The sequence below is a fragment of the Sturnira hondurensis genome, unplaced genomic scaffold (genome assembly GCF_014824575.4).
Source record: "Sturnira hondurensis isolate 20B ecotype Veracruz unplaced genomic scaffold, ASM1482457v3 Scaffold0007797, whole genome shotgun sequence".
In the NCBI taxonomy this organism is placed as follows: Eukaryota; Metazoa; Chordata; class Mammalia; order Chiroptera; family Phyllostomidae; genus Sturnira; species Sturnira hondurensis.
In genome coordinates this window covers 693,963-713,346 of record NW_028080428.1, presented here as the reverse complement: position 1 = coordinate 713,346, position 19,384 = coordinate 693,963, and the positions used below count along the sequence as shown (strand labels likewise).

Here is a 19,384-nt window from a genome sequence, read left to right as displayed (position 1 = left end):
CACTACTGAGTATTCTGGAAAACGAAAATAACGCCCAGCTTTTAAAAGTAATTTTTAAACTCCAGCATTTCAGACTCCAAATTAAGCCCTAAAACACCCCAGACTCAGCTGCAGGGAAACCACCGGTCTCTGTGGCCGAGCGAAGCCTTACTCGCTGGGTGTGTCCTCTGGAGACAGGGACTGACAAGGGCATTTTCTCAACACGAGGTGACGTGTGTCTTGATCCACTTTCTGTGATCATAAACGTGTTTTGGCTCCTGGACAAGACTAATCACTTAATACCAAAAAACGGTGAAGTCTGTTGACAGATGACTTAACCCATAAAGAAAGCACCCTCACAGAATCTAGTGAACCCTGCAACGCATTCCACACGCAAACATCTGTTCACACCGACAGAGCACCTGAATAGCCTTAATCATTCCTTTTTAGACATGAGTATTTACTTAAATATTTTTTCAAGTTGGCTTGTTCTGAACAGGTAATGCAGCCACGTGGTAACACCACAGAAGGCACGCGACGTCTGACAGTCACAGCCTTCCCACCCCTCTGTCTCCTGGCCGGTTTTCTGCTTAGAGGGAACCGCTGCTCCCGGTTTCCTACAGGCACCCGACTTGGAAAATTCAGACTGTGCGAGAATTTGAAGAGATTGCCCTGAACTCTCCACGCCTAAAAAATGAACTGAAACACTAGTCACACATCAATGGGCACTTCTGAGGTGAAACAGGTCGGTGCTCACCTTGTACTTCTCATAGACGATGGGAACGCTGAACACGAGCAGTTCGGCTGGAAGACAGAATCGTGGGGCACGGCAAGTGTGAATGTGGGACAGTTGTGAAGTCTCAGGACTCAAGTAACACGTTTTTATTCATGAAATACAGGAGAACATAAACCTTCAATATGAAAAATTCTGGCTAGCTCTCTCGATTAAGGACAGTTAGATGCTGGTACACAGGCTACCACAGATAATTTCCAAATTATGAAAAGGATTTCTACAAGTAAGACCCCTATATTTAAATCAAATCTAGATGACTCTCCTTTCCTTCTCATTGTTTTGATATTTCTTTAAAATTAGGATCATTTCATAAACCTATGGCCACAAACACAGGTTTCTTCGATATCTAGTTCAAGGTTTCTAAGAAGGTTCAAGGCTGGGCCATGCAGAAAGTGGGGGGCCGTGCTGGGCATTCGGTTGGCTCTGTCCTTACCCCTCACTTCAAGGAGAATGGAGGCACTTCCCTCGCCCCCTTACCGAGAATCAGAAGGGTGATCCCATTGAAAACGGCGCCAACATAGGTCATCAGCCACATGAAGACAGCCAGCTGTGAAGGCCAACATCATGGGGTTAAGCAGGAATAGTTTTAACACAAAATTCAGGTTAACGGATTTTCCTCCAGCTAATTAAGTCTACATGAGTTTAGTGATGTATGATGCCAAAATTGCAAAATAAGGTCACCCCATTTGTGCTATACATTTGAGGGTGCATAAGAGGAGCCTGCAGCCCCCTCAAGCCCAAAGACAGATTGTAAGTGCGTTTCCATCAATCACATTGACTCTCTTCCGACGTCAGTTCCCCAGGCATGAGACGACTCCTCCGACGACTCCTATCCCGGTTTTTACAGGTGGATGGAGATGAGCGTATCAATCGTTTTTATTGGATAAAACCCTATTTACTGTTTTCCCCCTGAACCAGAGCCTCAATCCTGTTTTCCTCGGCCCACCACTAAGAACGGCAGCGGAACTGACCTTTAAGGAGTCAACCAGGTCCTCTACCAGGAAGAGGCGGACGATGAGCTTCAGGGCCTTGTTGACGTGCGCCAGGGCGGCGTTCACGTAGCTGTGGAAGGCCTCGGGGGACAGCGTGAGGTCCACATCCAGGTAGGCCCTCCGGAAGAAGAAACGACAGCAACGTTGGACACGGAAGAAGGCCGCTGTCGTCAGCACAGCAGCTCTTCAGAGTGAAAGGCCCCCACAGTTGTATTTAGAAACAGGGACATTTTTGTTGTCATGGGGTGGGGTGGAGGCATCACTATCATTTAGTGGCAGAGGCAAAGATGTCACAAAGCGTGGGACAGTCACAAGATATTTTCCCCCAACAGTTTCAACAAATCCTGAACTTTCTAAAACTATTCTGTTTATGTTCAACTTTACTAAGATTTTTCCCCATCATCTTGAAAAAATCACATCTGTACTGGAAATCAGACATGTAGGTGCAAGTATCTGATAATTTTTACTTTCATTATTATTATTAAATTATTTTTTGTGTAGTCATTTCCAAGCAATTATATATTTACTGGAGTAAAGATTATTATACATGGTTATTTTATCATTCCTTTATATTACACTTATGACCTATTTTTAATTTTTGTCTATAGATATATTATTTATTAATTTCTTTGTAAAATGATAAAGGAGGTATAAAATATTTGTTAAAAAAAAAGAGGGAGCTACTGAGTTTGACCAAACCGAAAACCACAGAAAGAGACAGGCCTGGGTTCCGTCCCCAGAGGGGCTGCAGAACTAGGACGGAACCATTTACTCAAAACTCGCTCACGCGCTCGGCGCTGACCGGGCGCCTCCCGAGCACCACTGGGTGCGGCGCCCGGGCTGCCAGCAAGGCGAGCCTGCTTTGCCTCAGAGAGCCTACAATCTTGTGGGGAAAACAGAGTTAACAGGCATGTTTTCCTCTACTGATTAAGAAAACATTTACTACTAAACACAAAAGTTATAAAAAGTAGTTGTCATGAATAGAACCTGGCAAAACACATTTTACAAATTCACAACAGGGTCACACAAGAGGGAAAACCCCCTAAAACATCTGAACTTGTGGCAAAATAGTAAAATCTATTCACTCATTCATTTAAACAACTATTGATTTGCTAAAGCTAATTTGCAATAACTTCAAATGCCACCTATAGTTTAAATTACTCCTTCTGCTTTCTCCAAGAGAAAATACAAGGGCCAGAGCATGGCCAGACGCCTATTCTGCCAGTCCTGAGAGGTCACAGCAGGGTTGCTCTCCCCACGAGGAACAGGCTTGTGGGAAAGCAGCCCTTGCACTCCGGCTGCCGGCCCCAGCGGACTCCCGGCCGCGGTGCGCGCCTGCGCCGTGCGATAGAGCCGCAGCCGCGAGTGCGGGGGAGGCGACCGACCGGCGTTCCTCTCGCACACTGCTGCTCCCCTCCCTCCTTCCCCCCTCTAAAAATTAATCTTAAAATATTAAGATTAAATATTAATCTTAATTAAAATCTTAAAATATTAAAAAACAAAACAAAATAAAGACACTGTCGTTTGCTAATGTTACAAGTTTTTATGGCCTAAGATTCTCAACAGTGAAAGTGTGAGCAACCCAGCTGTTAGAAGCTTGGCACTGTCCGAAAAGCTGGCGACGGCACCCCAGAAAGGCACGACCTGCACTCACCAAGATGCGCCCCTGGCTTTGAGAGGGAAGGTAAGGAGGGATCACAAGGCCATCACCGAAGGCAGTGCACAGCCTCCACCCCAGGATCTCGAGGTCCTCTGAGACCGCACGATGCGGAGGCTTAAACGCGCGCTGGGCCCCATCTAACCGAGCGCCGACCCAGACGCCGTGTCCCCCGTCTTGCTCAGGAACTGACGCAGTCCTTCTTGATCAGAAAGTGTGAGACTCTAGCTTGTCAAAAGTTCTTGGCTCCTAAAAGGTCACTTTTTAAGGCGGTCCCACGGTACACACCTGATGTTTTACGTCACCGATCGGCCGCGTCAGGCCCTGTAATTCTTGACTTTTTGTCAGGTCTGACGTTTACACCTTCCCAGCCTCAGCAAACTCCTCCCCTAAACGGCAGAGTGTTACCTGGGGTCCGTCAACTCACTTGAATGGATGGCCTTCCTCTGACTTCTGGACGGCCTGGATGACAGACTTGTAGACCCTGAAGCTGATGGTGACGAGGAGCAGGGCCAGGATGAGGTACGAAACCACACTGATGACACTGAAGGCCGCCAGGGAGAGCAGCACGACCAGCGTGGTGCCGAAGACAAACCCGGTCTTCTTCGCGTCCCGCCAGAAAATCAGGTCGTGCACTGCCGGGAGAAGAGGGGACGCGGTTACCGGACCCCCGCCCTCCGGCGGTGTCCCGCGTGCCAGAGAAACGCGGCCTCGCGTGCAGCCGCAGCCGCGCCCTCCTCCAGAGGGCCTGGGAGGCGAAGACCAGCCGTCAGGGCCGGCGGTGCGCCAGCCAAAGGCTCCTTGGCTTCTGGCCAGGTTGCTAACAACGCAGGAACTTGTTTCGTAGAGGTGACTGCTACCTAAGTACAATGGGGTAAAGTATCATTTGCTTCGAATGTCTCGGCAGAAAGGATGGTAGAGCACGTGTGGTAAAACCCTGGCCTAACTGCTGACTAAAGTACGCACACTACGCCTACAGGCCAGTTGGGTCAGCACGCTGTAAAACTGAGGCTAAACTGCAATGTGTAAACTGGGCTGAGGGGCAGAGCGAGCCGCGAATAAAAATAAGTCAAGCCCCCCTCGTGTTGGCTGCAACGAGTCGCCAGTCCGTATGTCGTTCGGAAGGGCACTCAGGACGGGTTGTGGGTAAGGGACCGCACCACCGTCTAAACCGCGATGCTTTGAAATTAAGTGGGGGCGCTGCTAATAGTTGCTAGGAAGCAGGAAGTAACTGAGCCTGTCCCGGGCAAGTGGGTCTTATGACTGGGGACATCCAAACTGGAAAAATCCCAAGTTCTTCTACCTGAAGAGACCTCAGAAACCCTGGGCATCAACTGCTAGTGACCACCTCCAACCTAGCGACGACACCACGTCTGAATTTCAATCTGCGAAGGCTAATTTCAACATTAAAGGCTCTACTATTGCAAGTTTCTTCTGTACTACTCTTTGCTTATATTAAAAAAGAGCAAGGCCTTTGGAGTTGGAGAAACATGAGTTTGAGTCCTGGTAATTTTATTACATTAATTAACCTTTCTAAAGCTTTGTTTTCTCATCTATAAAATGAAGAAAGTGACATTTATTTCCTAGAGTTGTTTTAAGGAATATATAATATACAAGGCAAGTGAATGTAGAAAACTTAGCATTGTAAATGACATGGTAACCACTCGAATTTGAACTACAATAAAAATATGGTTAGCTTGGAAGACTGTGATTGAGGGTAAACTTGAATCTGATTCCGGATGACCCCCTCGCACCTAGTTCCTTTCCATATTCAACTTCAACTTCTCTGAAGCCTAACTTTGCTAGATAGAGCCAAGGACACCTAACTTGAAACTAAGAAAATAGTAAAGAAACACTTATTGTATAGAACAAACGATCGCAGGTTCCAAGAGTCCGGCCAGGGTCATACAACTATTAGGAGAAAGAAGAGGTATTAATTAGGGTCACTGCGTGGAGGTCACGAGTCCCAGACAGTGATGCGGCAAAGAAAGGAGAGGTGTGGGAGGTAACTCGGGTGCACCTGGCTGGGCAGGAAGCTGAAGAGAATGCTGTCTACTTTTGAGAGCAATTCCTGTACTCGGAGGCCAAGTACATGCACGTCCCCATTCACGTAACTACGGGAACAGTTTCTACATGGAGTGCTTAGTACGGACGGAACAAACCGACACCACGTGCCTCCTGATATAATGCCCTGAGAAGGACACAAGATTGCTTCTATGGTATTCTTGGGAAAACAACTGTAATCTAATGAGAAACACCAGACAAATGCAGACTGAGAAATAGTCTACAAAATAACTGGCCTGTTTTCTTAAAAAATGTCAGTGGTGTGAGTGACAGGAAACTCAACAACACACAAACACCACGTGTGACCACAGACTGGACGGTGGATGCGGGGGTAAAACAGCCATAAAGAACATCACAGGGACAACTGAGAGAATCTGAATGTGGGACTATATAAATGATAAAAGTTCTATCAGCACTGTTTCCTAAATTTGATAAAAATTTAAGTGTACTATCAAACAAAAAAATTCCTGTTCAAAAGAAACACACTCCAAAGTATTTAGGGCACAGGGGCAGGAAGCCTGTAACCAGCTCTGAAACGAGTCAGGAAAAGGCATGTATCTATCATATATGCCCTGGCCCGTGTGGCTCAGTTGGCTGGAACGTCTTCCCACAAACCAAAGGGCTCGGGTTCAATTCCTGGTCAGAGCACATGCCTTGGTGGTGGGTTTGGTCCCTGTTGGGGCACGTACGAAAGGCAACCAATCAATGTTTTTCATACTGATGTTTTCCTCCCTCCTTTCTCCTCTCTAAGCATGTCCTCAGATGAGGATTTAAAACACACACACACACACACACACAAACATGTGTCTATAGAGAGAGGGATGAAGTGATAGAGCAAAAGTAACTGAACGTTAAGAACTGGTGTGCTCGAACAAGGGTTATATGGGAATTTTTTTGTACTATGCTTGCTATTCTTTATGTTTGAAATATTTGAAAGGAAGAGTAAGAAAGAAATGCTTACAGGATAAGGCCGGTACCCAGACTGAAAGGCCACGATGTGTCCGTGAAAGGAAACGAGATGAAGACACTAAGGCAAATACACCTCTGCAAATCAGAAAAACACCCTGTCCTCATGAACTTTTACTGCCACCTGCTGGAAAGTGGTCATACAGAATACTCAAGCCCGGGCTGGTGCGGCTCAGTGGACTGAGCGCCAGCCTGCAAACCAAAAGGTCACTGGTTCGATTCCTGGTCAGGGCACATGCCTGGGTTGCAGGCCAGGTCCCCAGTTGGGGGTCATGCAAGGGGCAGTTGATTGCTGTTTCTCTACTTCTCTTTCTTCCTCCCTTTTACTCTCTCTCTAAAAAAATAAATAACTACAAATCTTTAAAAAGTGGGCTTCTACAAAGCCATTCCAAGAAAAACAAAATACAGACTTTAAAAAAAGAACACTCAGATCTAAATGTTAACACATGTGAATGCTGCCCCCTAGAGAGATATGCAGCGCACAACCTGCACAGCAGGTCAGAAGGTCACTTGGATGGTGCGTGTGTAGTGAGTGAAGGGGACCTCGGCAGATGAGGCTGGAGCTGAGGGAGGGGCTAGGTCCTGGAGCACTTCCAGAGAGCAAGGCAAGAGGCATGGATTCCAGCGCAGGTGAAATGCGGAGTCACTACAGAAATGTCTAGCAGGGGAAGGACACGATGTAGTCTAACAAGAGGAACACTTTCACTGCTCTACAGAGAAAATGGGTGGGTTCGGGGCAACACAGTGCAGGCCGACGGGCTCCCTGGGAGGCTGAACTGGAGGTCCAAGTGAGAGATGGTGGTCATCTAAACTAGGGCAGGGGCAGTCAGGCTGGAGACGAGTAGACAGAGTCAAGCTAGATTTTTGAGGTAGACCAGGAAGAACTTGATGACGGACTAGACATGGACAATGTGACAAAACAACACCTAGGTTTGGGGCCCAAGTAAGTGGCTGAATGTGGTGTCATTTATGGAGATGGGAAAGAGGACAGTACTGAGTATGCTAATTTAGGGTAGATGTCTAGTGATACCCATTATCAAAGGGGCGGTTAGATGCACCAGCGTGGAGCACACAGGACAAGTCTGAGCTGGAGATACACGTCTGGAAGCCACCAGTGCACCAATAATATTTAAAGGGCATCGAAACAGATGAGGTTACCTAGTATCAATATGGAAGAAGGCCCAGGTCTTACTTCTGAGACACCCCAACATCTAGTAGTCGAGTCAGTTGGAGCTGGTGACAGGAAAGACCCAGGGGGGCAGGGCTAACTGGGAACGTGGGGCACCACAGAAGCTGAGAGCAGAGTGCTTTGAGGAGGAGGGTGTGCAAACTGTCTGAGCCTGCTGTGGCTGCACAAGGAAAACGGTGACCCTGAGTTTGGCAACGGGGGGAGAGGCGCTGGCCTGATCACAACTGTTCAGTGGGGTGACAGGAACACGAGCGGTTAGAGGGCGGTGGAGAGGAATCGGTGATGACACACGGAGGCAACGTGAGAAAAAAGGCCTGAGAACTCTGGCTGTAAAAAGGAGTAGAGAGACATGTGGAGCAAGGCACAGTCTGTCACAGGTGGAAACTAAAGCACGCTCACGTGCAAAACGGGAGCAGAAAAACAGGGGCAGAAGCAGTGAGGTCCAGCACGGGGATGAGATCCAAAGCCCAGGCAAAAGGCTGACCCTCGTAACACAGTGATGAGCATGAAGACACAGAGAGGCCCGACTCGGGGAAGAGGGGCTTCTTTGTGAAAGCTCCCATTTTCTCAACAAAAAGGAGCTGAGTTCATTAGCTGGGGTGGGAGCAGGAGGGCAAAGGTGGTTTACAGAGAGAAGATATAAAATGGTTATTTCAGAAAACTGAGAAAGTATCTTGAAGTTCTTAGAAGGAAATACAACGTATCTTTGTGATCTCCGGCAGCAGAGGTTTCTCAGATGATACCAAAAGCAGGGAAAAAAAAAAAGGCTAAACTGGACTCCATAAAAATTAAAAACCTCTGTGCCATATCTAGAAAGTGACAAGAAAACTCAGAGAACAACAATATATCTGCAAATTATATATCTGGTAAAGTATGTGCATTAAAGAATTGTAACTCAATAAAAAAATTAGCCCAAATGAGCCCTGGCTAGTGTGGTGTAGCTCAGTGGATTGAGCACAGGCCTGCGAACCAGAGGATCTCGGTTCGATTCCCAGTCAGGGCACATGCCTGGGTTGCAGGCCGGTTCCCTGCAGGCCAACTCCCAGCAGGGGACGCAGGAAAGGCAACCATACACTGATGTTTCTCTCCCTCCCCTTCCCTTCTAAAGATAAATAAATAAATAAAATATTAAAAAAAAATCAGCCCAAATGAAAAATGAACAAAAGATCTGAACAGACACTTCTCCAAAGATACACAAATGGCCAATGGCACATTAAAAGCTGCTCATCATCATTAGTTATTAGGAGAATGCAAATCGAAACTAAAATGAACCCACTAGGGTAGCTGAAATAAAGAGTACAGTAACAAATACATGTAAGAATACGGAGAAACTGGAACCTACACACTCCTCATGGGAAAGAAATGGTACGGCTGCTCTGAAAAACGACCTGACAGCTCCTTGAAAATTAAACACAGCTATTACATGACCCAACAATTCTCTTAGGCAAATGCCCAACAAATAAAATCAGAACATACTACAACACACAAAATAATGTATACCAATGTTCATAAGCATTACTCCTAATAGCCCCAAAGTGGAAACAACACAAACATCCATCAAACACCCATCAACGCAAACATATCATAAAAGACAGGACACCCACACAGTGAAATTACTGTTTGGCAATACAAAGGAATGAGGTTCTGGTGCTACATGCTACAGCGTGAGTAAAGCTTGAAAACATGAGGCTAAATAAAAGAAGCCAATTACGAAAGACCATGTCATATGATTCCATTTATATTAAATATCCAGAATAAGCAAATCTATAAAGAAGATCTTTAGCCCTGGTTGGTGTGGCTCAGTGGACTGAGCACCGGCCTGAGAACCAAGAGGTGACCAGTTCGATCCCCAGTCAGGGCAGATGTCTGGGTTACAGGCCAGGTCCCCAGTAGAGGGTGTGCAAGAGGCAACCACACATTGATGCTTCTCTTACTCTATTTATTCCTCCCTTTACTTCTGTCTAAAAATAAGTAAATAATCTTAAAAATAACTAAAAAAAATAAAGTAAATCTTTAGTTGTTTAGGGCTGTGGTGATGGTGGAAAGTGGGGAGGGGCCCCTGATAGGCATGTGGTTTCTTTTTGGTGGGGGGACTAAAATGTTCCAAAATTGGAGAGTGGTAATGACAAAAACAAATTTTGTTGTGTACTTAAATGGATGAATTGCACAGGTATGTGAACTGTGTCTCAATTAAGGTTTTAAAAAACCAAACAGATCTACAATTTATAGTCAGGGATTTCAATACCCCTCTCCCAATACTTGGTACAAAGAGCAGACAAACAGCCCTGCCTGGTGTGGCTCAGTGGACTGAGTACCGGCCCATGAACCGAAAGATTGCTGGCTGATTCCTGGTCCGTGCACACGCCTGGGTTGCAGGCCAGGGCCCCAGCTGGTGGCATGGGAGAGACAACTGATTGATGTATCTCCTGCACATTGATATTTCTCTCCCTCTCTAGATCTAGCTCCCTCCCTTCCCTCTAAAGATAAATACAATATTTAAAAAAAAGAGTAGACTGACCGTCGATATGGATATAGAAGACTTGAACACTATTGTCCAATTCAACACGCGTGGAACACTCCACACAACAGTAAAATATATGTTCTTTTCAGGTACTTGTGGAACAAACCCTGGGCCATGAAGTAGTCCCAATAAATTTGAAAGGATTCAAGGCATTTTTTATATGTTTTCAGACTACATTAGGAACAATAACAGAAAGATCTTGGGAAAATGCTCAATATTTGTAAGCTAAACAACATACTATTCTAAACAACCTGTGAATCAGAAAACTCATAAAGTATTTTGAACTGAGTGGAAATCAGAATTTGTGATTGTGGGAGAGAGGAAACTGTGGGATTGTGGGGGAATAAGGGGACTAGATGGTAATGGACAAACAACACAATAGAAGCAACCGGGGGGCTCCAGCTAAAACGGTACATAGTATGAAAGTGCTTATGTTAGAAAAGAAGAAAAGATGACAAATCAGCATCTAAGTTTCAACCTCATAAGCTAGAAAAAGAACAGCTTAAACCAAGGAAACAGAAGAAAGAAAATAATAAAAATCAGAGCAAAAATCAATAAAACAGATAACTGAAAAACAACACAGAAATATCAATAAAACCAAAGTTGGATGAGAAGCAATAAAATAGATAAAACTCTAGCTAGATTGATCAAGAAAAAGTGAAACACACAAATTGCCAATATCAAGAATGAAATAAGTGACACCAGTATAGATTTTACAGGTATTACAAAGTTAAGTGAATATTATCAACACTGTTATGCCAATAAATTAGACAATTTAGACTAAGTGAACAAATTCCTCCAAAGATACAAACTACCAAAGTTCACTCAAGAAACAGAGAAACTGGAAGCATCTGCTATCTTGCTCCTTGGCATATATCATTAGTTTGGCTCAAATCAACTCTTCATAAAAAAAAAAAAGAAAGCAACTGAATAGTCCGGTATCTATTAGAAATAAAACTTATAGATAAAATGCTTCCCATACAGAAAACTCTAGGCCCAGACTGCCTCACTGGGGAATTCTGCCAAACATTAAACAAGAAAGGATACTATTCTATATAACTTCTTGCAGAAAAATGAAGAGATAGCAGTATTTCCCAATACATTTTACAAGGCCAGTGTTATCCTGATTCTAAAACTAGGCAAAAACATTACGGGAAAAGAAAACTACAGACTAATATTGTTCATGAAAAGATGCAAAAATTCTTAACAAAAATTTAGCAAATTACCTAACAATATGTAGAAAGAATATAACATGACCAAGTGGGTTCTTTTTTTTTTAATAAAAATGCAAGGTTGGTTTAACATTGATAAATCATTTCATAAAATTCATTGTATCAACAAACTAAAGAAGAATAACCATATGATCATCTTAAAAGATACAGAAAAGGCATTTAACAAAAACCCAATATTGCGGACTTCTGCCAAGATGGAGGCATAGGTGGAAACACTGTGTCTTCTCCCACAACCAAGTTTGAATACAACAAAGGTTTGGAGAACAAAGACACAGCCAAAGAACAGAAAACTGAATTATACGGAAGTCCCACAACAACGAACCATTCAACTGAACTGGTAAGAGGGGCGGAGCCAGCAGCGGAGCAGGGTCGGGCAGGAAAGATCCCCTGACCTAGGTGCGCAGGTAGACGGGACACAGTCAGGGTGCGGGGCAGACTGACCGCAGTCTCACATTCGTGCACAGTGAGACGGACCACACAGGCCCTGGAGGGGGAACCCAGTGGTGGAGGGCTGATGGCCGTGGCACACTCGTGTACAGTGGGCCAAAACGCCTGGGCCCCAGTGATGGTGGCAGCTGCGGCGGGAGGCGGCAGACGGGAGGCTATTGCTCCTCTTTGATCCCGCCCCCATGTACAGCGTCACAACCCAGCCACTGAGTTGCCCTGCTCTGGTGAAAACCTAGGGCTCCGATCCTACGTAACAGGCACGAACAGCCCAAAAGATGGCGCAAGAAGAACTTAAAGTCCCAGAACCGATAACTCTAAGCAACCGAGAGACTGCCAGCCTCTCAGACGCACAGTTCAAGACACTGTTTATCAGGATGCTCACAGAACTGGTTGATTATAGTCACAAATTAGAGGAACATATGAAGGCTAAACTAATTGAAATGAAGGGAGATGCACAGGAAACCAATAGTGATGAAAAGGAAACTGGGACTCAAATCAAGGGAGTGGAACAGAAGGAAGAACGAAACATCCGACCAGAAAGGAATGACGAAATGAGAATTCAAAAAATGAGGAGAGGCTTAGGGACCTCCAGGACTTCTTTAAACGTTCCAACGTCTGGATTACAGGGCTACCAGAAGGGGGAAAGAAACAGCCACAAGTGGAAAACTTATTTGAACAAATAATAAAGGAGAATTTCCCCAGTCTGGCAAAGGAAATAGACTTCCAGGAAATCCAGGAAGCTCAGAGAGTCTCAAAGAAGTTGGACCCAAGAAGGAACACAACAAGGCACATCATAATTACATTAGCCAAGATTAAAATGAAGGAGAGAATCCTAGAAGCAGCAAGGGATAAGGGGACAGTCACCTACAAAGGAGTACCCATCAGACTGTCAGCGGATTTCTCAAAAGAGACCTTACAGGCAAGAAGGGGCTGGAAAGAAGTATTCCAAGTCATGAAATCCAAAGACCTACAGCCAAGATTGCTTTATCCAGCAAAACTTTCATTTAGAATGGAAGGACAGATAAAGTGCTTCTCAGATAAGGTCAAGTTCAAGGAGTTCATCATCACCAAGCCCTTATTATATGAAATGCTAAAGGGACTTATATAAGAAAAAGAAGATGAAAAATATGAACAGTGAAAGGACAGCAAACACACAGTTATTAACAACCACACCTAAAACAAAAGCAAACCAAGAGGACAACTAGATCAGGAGTGGAACCATAGAAATGAAGACCACATGGAGGGTCTGCAACAGGGGAGTGGGAGGAGGAGAAGGGAGGAGAAGGTACAGAAAATAGCATAGACAATAGGTAGAAAATAGATGGGGGGAGGGCAAGAATAGTAGGGGAAATATAGAATCTAAAGAACTTGAGACACGTGGTTATAAACTAAGGGGGGGGGAGAATGGTGGGGGAGGGAGTTTGCAGGTGAAGGGGAATGAAGGGGGGGGAATAGAACAATTGTAATGGTATAATCAATAAAAAATTAAAAAAAAAAAACCAAACCCAATATGGCTTCAGAGAAAACTTCTCAGCAAGCTAGGTTTTAGAAAAAAATGTCCTCACCTTGATAAAGGCAATCTGTAAGGAACCTAGAGCTACCATATCTAATACAAAAAGACAAGGGTGTCCTCCTCTCTCAGCACTTCTATTAAACACTGTATTAGAGGTTCTAGTCAGTACAGTAAGTCAGGAAAAAGAAAGGGCATTCAGACTAGAAAGGAAGAAGTAAAACCGTCATTATTGATAATGGCATGATTCCCTAATGCAGAAGTTTGGATGGAATCTACAAAAAAGCTACTAGAACTAATAAGTTAGTTTAGCAAGTTTGTGGAATATACAAAATTAATTATATTTCCACATATTAGTATCAACAACTCAGAAACTGAGTTTAAAATGCCACATTATACAGCATGAAAATATAAAAAGGCTTAAGGCATAAATCTAGCCCAAGGTGTGTAAGATCCATACACTAAAATCTATAAAATACTGTTGAGAAACTAATGAAGTCCTAATTTAGTAGAATGCTATATTATTTTCATGAGTTAAAAGACTAAAACCTGCTAAGATGTTAATTGCCAAACAAGTTTTATCTATATTTCTATGTAATTCCAATCAGAATTTTTGTAGGTTTTTTTTTTTTTTGGTAAAAACAGACACACTAATTCCGTAATTCCTATGAAAATGTAAAAGACCTACTGTTGTGCAACAATACACACTTAAAGTCTTGTGCTGTACTAATTATGCCTTTTATTTCCTAGAATCCATTTCAATACATAACGCAGACTCTTTTTAGGACTTTAATTACCACATTTTTTAGGACTGTACCCCACCCCACCCCTCCAATTTGGGAGGAATAATGGTTGTTTTTTTTTTTTTTTAAGATTTTATTTATTTGTCTTTAAAGTTAAGGGAAGGGAAGGAGAGGAGAGAAATATCAATGTATGGTTGCCTCTCCTGAGTCCCCTGCTGGGAACTGGCCTGCAACCCCAGCATGTACCCTGACTGGGAATCGAACCGCGATCGTGTGGTTCACAGGCCCGAGTTCAATCCACTGAGCTACACCAGCCAGGGCGAATAATGGTTGTTAATGCTGCTGTTGAGTTACATTTACATTGGTGAAATATTATGTTATTAAATATTTTACCACATTTTTTGCTTTAAAATTTCTTTTCCTATTTTCCTCCTCTAAAACCTAGGTGTGTCTTATGGTCTGAAAAACACGGTATTTTGCTAATGGCAGATAAAGCATCAAAGAACATAGTCACCAAAAGTATTTATATTGCTGGTAGAATTACAAGTGATTCCTTCCTTTTATTTTTCAAATCTTCTATAATGTGATGTTATCATTTATTTTATAAGTACCATGCGCTAACCGACTGGGCTACTGGAGCTCCATGTTATCACTTATTTTAAAAAGTTAAAAGGATGTCCACCTCCCGCCCAAAATAAAAGATGCCAGCTACATCCTGCAGTACTCTTCTTACACCAAAAGAGGGCACTAACACATCCAATGGTAATCTCCAGGTTAAAGAGAAAAAGATACTGGTCCCTGACATTTCAAGAGAGAACACAGCAAACCCTGCTGACTTTTTACCCACTGATTTTTATTACTGAATTTTGCGAAAGCCCTTCATTTGACTCCAGCTTCAGCCATTTCCAAAGGTCAATTGTCCTCCCCACCCCTTTTTTAAGAGAAGGTGAGGGAGGGAGAATGAGGGAGAGAAACATTTATCAGCTGCCTTCTGCATAGGTCCCAAACAGGACTGAACCTGCAACCTAGGTATCAAACCAGTGACCTTTCAACCTTTGCAGATCAATGACCACCCAAATGAGCCACACCAGTCAGGGCCAAAGGTCAACTGTCATGAATCTACTCTCCCAAGTATAAACCCAATCTACTTAAGCTTGCATGTCATTAAAGTACAATATTGTTTTTTCTTTTATGTAAAATTTACATACAATGAAATACACAATACATTCACTGAGTTTGAACACATGCATATACGAAGTTAGTCTAGAAGGTATCCAGATATGCAACATGAAAAATAGAGACATTTATTAAAGAAGGTACAAGAAACATTGTACATAGGACAATGTACAGTCCTCAGTCCCCTTCAGAGCAGGCACCTTGGGACCTCGCACAGTTCTCCCAATTGCTATCAGCTGCTCCATCCAATCTCATTGGTGGTTTGAAATCTCTGCCCTTTCAAAGGTGATTTTAGTTTTGGGAAAAACCAGAAGTTGCAGTGCGCCAAATCTGGGCTGTGGGGAGGATGAGTTACCTGAGTGATTTGATGTTTTGCTAAAAAACTGCCCAAGCCAAAATGCATGAGTTGTGATGAAGCTGACAATCACCAGTTGCCCATAGCAACTGCAGCCTTCTGAGTCATCCAAATAGTTTTCACAGAGGACTGTTGAAGCTCAGCACCAAATTTGATGCAGATTTGTTGCTCTACTGGCTCAGTCATTTTGAATGCAATGGCCACGCAGTACACATGCTCACTCAACAGCATCTACCACCCCCACTGACTAGTAGAGTTAAGTCATCACTGTTCACGCATGCACAGTCCAGTCCACTCTCTTTGGCTGCCAAGTTACATAAAGGTCATGCAAACTGTTCTCGTTACATTAACAACAGCTGGATTTTTTTTGACAGACCTCGTACCTACGTAACCCTATCTAGCTAGAGAACATAACCATCGCCACCGGAAGTTTCATGTTCCTCTCCAGTCAATACCCCACGTAACCACTGCTCTGATTCCTTTCTCTGCACTGAAGTTTGCTTGTTCTAGAATTTCACTTAAATGGAACCATGCAGTATAAATTATTTTTGTACTGTTTCATTAACTTGGCACAATTTCTGAGCCACCCATATTTCTGCAAGATAACTAACTAGCTATACCACAGGTGACCTACTCCCCTACGGTAGACAACAGGCTGTTTCCAGCTTTGAACTACTGATGAACAAAATGGCTGTGAACACACGTATGCCTTTGTATGAACACATTTTTATTTCTCAACAGTAGAATTGCTAGGTCATGGGGTCAATTATCTTTAGGAAAAAAACCAAACAACCTTTCCCAAAGTATTTGTGCTATTTTATTCTACATTCTTATCAACAGTTTAATAAATTTTAGCTGTTCCACAATCTCGTCAACATTAGGTGTTGTCAGTCTTTAGTTTTAGCCATTCAGGTGGATGTGTAGTGTCCCATTATTTTGATTTTAATTATGTGAAGATTCATGGTGTTGAATACATTCTCATTGCATTCGTGGTCATTTGTATACCTTCTTTTGAGAGGTGTCGGAATCTTTTCTGCCCACTTTCTTTTATTGTGTTGTTTGTCCTTTTACTGTTAGAATGTAGTTTTTATTATTTTTCTAGATATTAATCCTTTATCAGATAATGTTTTGTAAATTCTGTGCTTCTTTCCAGGCAATGGCTTGCCTACTAGTGGTGTCTTTTAATGAGGAAGTTTCAATTCTGATTAAGTCTAATTTATTGATTTACTTCATGCCTAGTGTATTCTGTGACCTAAAAAATCTTTGCCTGTCCCCAAATCATGAAGATACTTTCCTATACTTTCTTCTAAAATTTTATGGTTTTACCCTGGCGGGTGTAGCTCAGTAGAATGAGTGTGAGCCCATGAACCAAAGAGTCACTGGTTCGATCCCTGCTCAGGGTACATGCCTGGGTTGCAGCCAGATCCCCAGTAGGGGGCGCGTGAGAGGCAATCACACACTGATGTTTCTCTCTCTTTCTACCTCCCTTCTCCTCTGCCTAAAAATAAATAAATAAATAAATAAATAAATAAATAAAAAAAATCTTTAAAACACACACACACACACACACACAGACAGTAACCTACAAAGGACTTCTCATCAGACTGTCAGCTGAATTCTCAAAAGAGATCTTATAGGCAAGAAGGGGCTGGAAAGAAGTATTCTAAGTCATGAAAGACAAGGACCTATATCCAAGATTGCTTTATCCAGCAAAGCTTTCATTTAGAATGGAAGGACAGATAAAGTGTTTCTCAGATAAGGTCAAGTTGAAGGAGTTCATCATCACCAAGCCCTTATTTTATGAAATTTTAAAGGGACTTATCAAAGAAAAAGAAGATAAAAAATATGTATACTAAAATGACAGCAAACTCACAACTACTAACAACCACACCTAAAATAAAAACAAACTAAGGAAACAACTAGAATAGGAACAGAACCACAGAAATGGAGATCACATGCAGGGTTAGCAACAAGAGAGTGGGAGGAGGGGGGGAAATACAGAGAATAAGTAGCATAGATGGGAGGCAGAAAATAGGGGGAAGGCAAGAATAGTACGGGAAATGTAAAAGCTAAAGAACTTATGACACATGGACATGAACTAAAGGGGGGGAATGTGGGAGGGAGGGGGTGTGCAGGGTAGAGAGGAATAAAGGGGGAAATGGGATGACTGTAATAACATAATCAATAAAGTATATTAAAAAAAAAACCCACACACACAAAACAAGTTTGTACTCCTGGAACAAACTCCACTTAGCCACGACACATTAACCTTTTGATATATTGTTGATTTGCTAATATTTTGTTAAGAATTTTTCATCTTAGTATGTTCATGAGGGATATTAGTCTATAATTTTTTTGGAATGTCTTTGTCCAGTTTTGGTGTTATTATCTACTAGTCTATTAGTTAGAAACTTTTCTCTCCTTTTTCCTTACATGCCTGGAAGATTGTCCTAGTAAAATTTCTGGGCCAGGTCATTTTTTCAGTAAGATTTTTGATAAGACATTTAATGGAAATTGTGTTAGCTTTGGTAAGTTGTATTCTTTTCAAGAAATTTGTCCATTTCATCTAAATTGATAAATCTGTTGGCATAAAACTGTTCATAATATTCTATTATCCTTTTAATATCTGTAGGATCTAAGTGATAACCCCTTTTTTGTGCTTGATATTGTAATCTGCTTTTTTCTTGATTAATCAAGATATCAACTTTGTCAATCTTTTCCAAAACCAAATTTTGGAATTATCTTGTTTTTTAGTCTATTGATTCCCACTCTTACCTTTGTAATTTCCTTCTACTTACTTTGTCTCTCTCTTTTTTTTTTTTTTAGCTTTTTAAGTTGAAACCTTAGATCTCTGGATTATTTTTCTTTTCTAACCTACGTATTTAGAGCTGTAAGTTTCCCTTTCAGCCCTGTGTTTCTCAAGTTTGACATATTGTATTTCCATCGTCACTCAGTTTAAAACATTAAAATTTTTTCTTGTGATTTCATTAAACTATAGATTATGTAAAAGTACCTTTGCTTAAGTTTCAAATATTTGGGAATTTACCTAGGTATCTTATTTTCCTTGTTTTAAAATTTAATTTCATTGCAATCTTAGAACATATTTTGTATTTTAGTAATCCTTTAAAATTTACTGATTTAAATTTAAATTTAAATGTTTTGTGGCCTGGCTATCGTCATATTGGTGAGCACACAGTCTGTACACTTGGAAAAGAACTAGAGACTGACAGATTTTACTGAAGTAGTTCATATTTTAAAACATTTACTCATAAAGTAAGACAATTTAAAAAGGTTTTCAATTCTGAAACCACAAAGAAAGACCTGTCAGCTTCTTGGTCTAATTATGCTTGTCTTCTTCAATTATCATCTAAAAGTATGTATTAATCGTAGAATTTGGTCAGTGATAACTATTCTAAACTTCCACAGCCCTTTCTACCTCTCTCACTAGGTGAAATAACTCAGTTGAGAATTACTAATTAGTATTTACCCAGAACTTTATTTACTACAACACTATAAAGCAGGGCAACACAATTATCACCACATTAACAAAGGAATCTGCTGAACCAGTCAGGCTAGTTGTCTGAGGTCACACTAAAGCAGGAACTTGCCAGAATTAGACACTGGAGTTCTTGTAGCCTAATTCCCACACGCCTCGTCACTCGAAAGAGCTGCTTGTAAGAGTTACAGCAACTGATGATGAAACCTAAGATGTACCAGAGTCAGAGGATCGTATTATTGAAATGATATTACAGATGATCTA

The 19,384-nt window shown here is 42.3% G+C and overlaps 1 protein-coding gene across 2 annotated transcripts in view; it reads right to left on the bottom strand.

Annotated features, from left to right (window-relative positions):
• RTN3 (reticulon 3) overlaps window positions 1-19,384 on the bottom strand; it is a 52,780-nt gene that overhangs the window by 3,948 nt on the left and 29,448 nt on the right. For both annotated transcript variants that reach the window (XM_037052994.1, XM_037052995.1), the window contains 4 exons: window positions 3,849-4,056; window positions 1,744-1,882; window positions 1,250-1,319; window positions 737-783 (listed from right to left, as the gene is read on the bottom strand). In XM_037052994.1, the coding sequence (XP_036908889.1) occupies window positions 737-783; window positions 1,250-1,319; window positions 1,744-1,882; window positions 3,849-4,056 (464 nt within the window). The remainder of the gene's footprint in view (window positions 1-736; window positions 784-1,249; window positions 1,320-1,743; window positions 1,883-3,848; window positions 4,057-19,384) is intronic.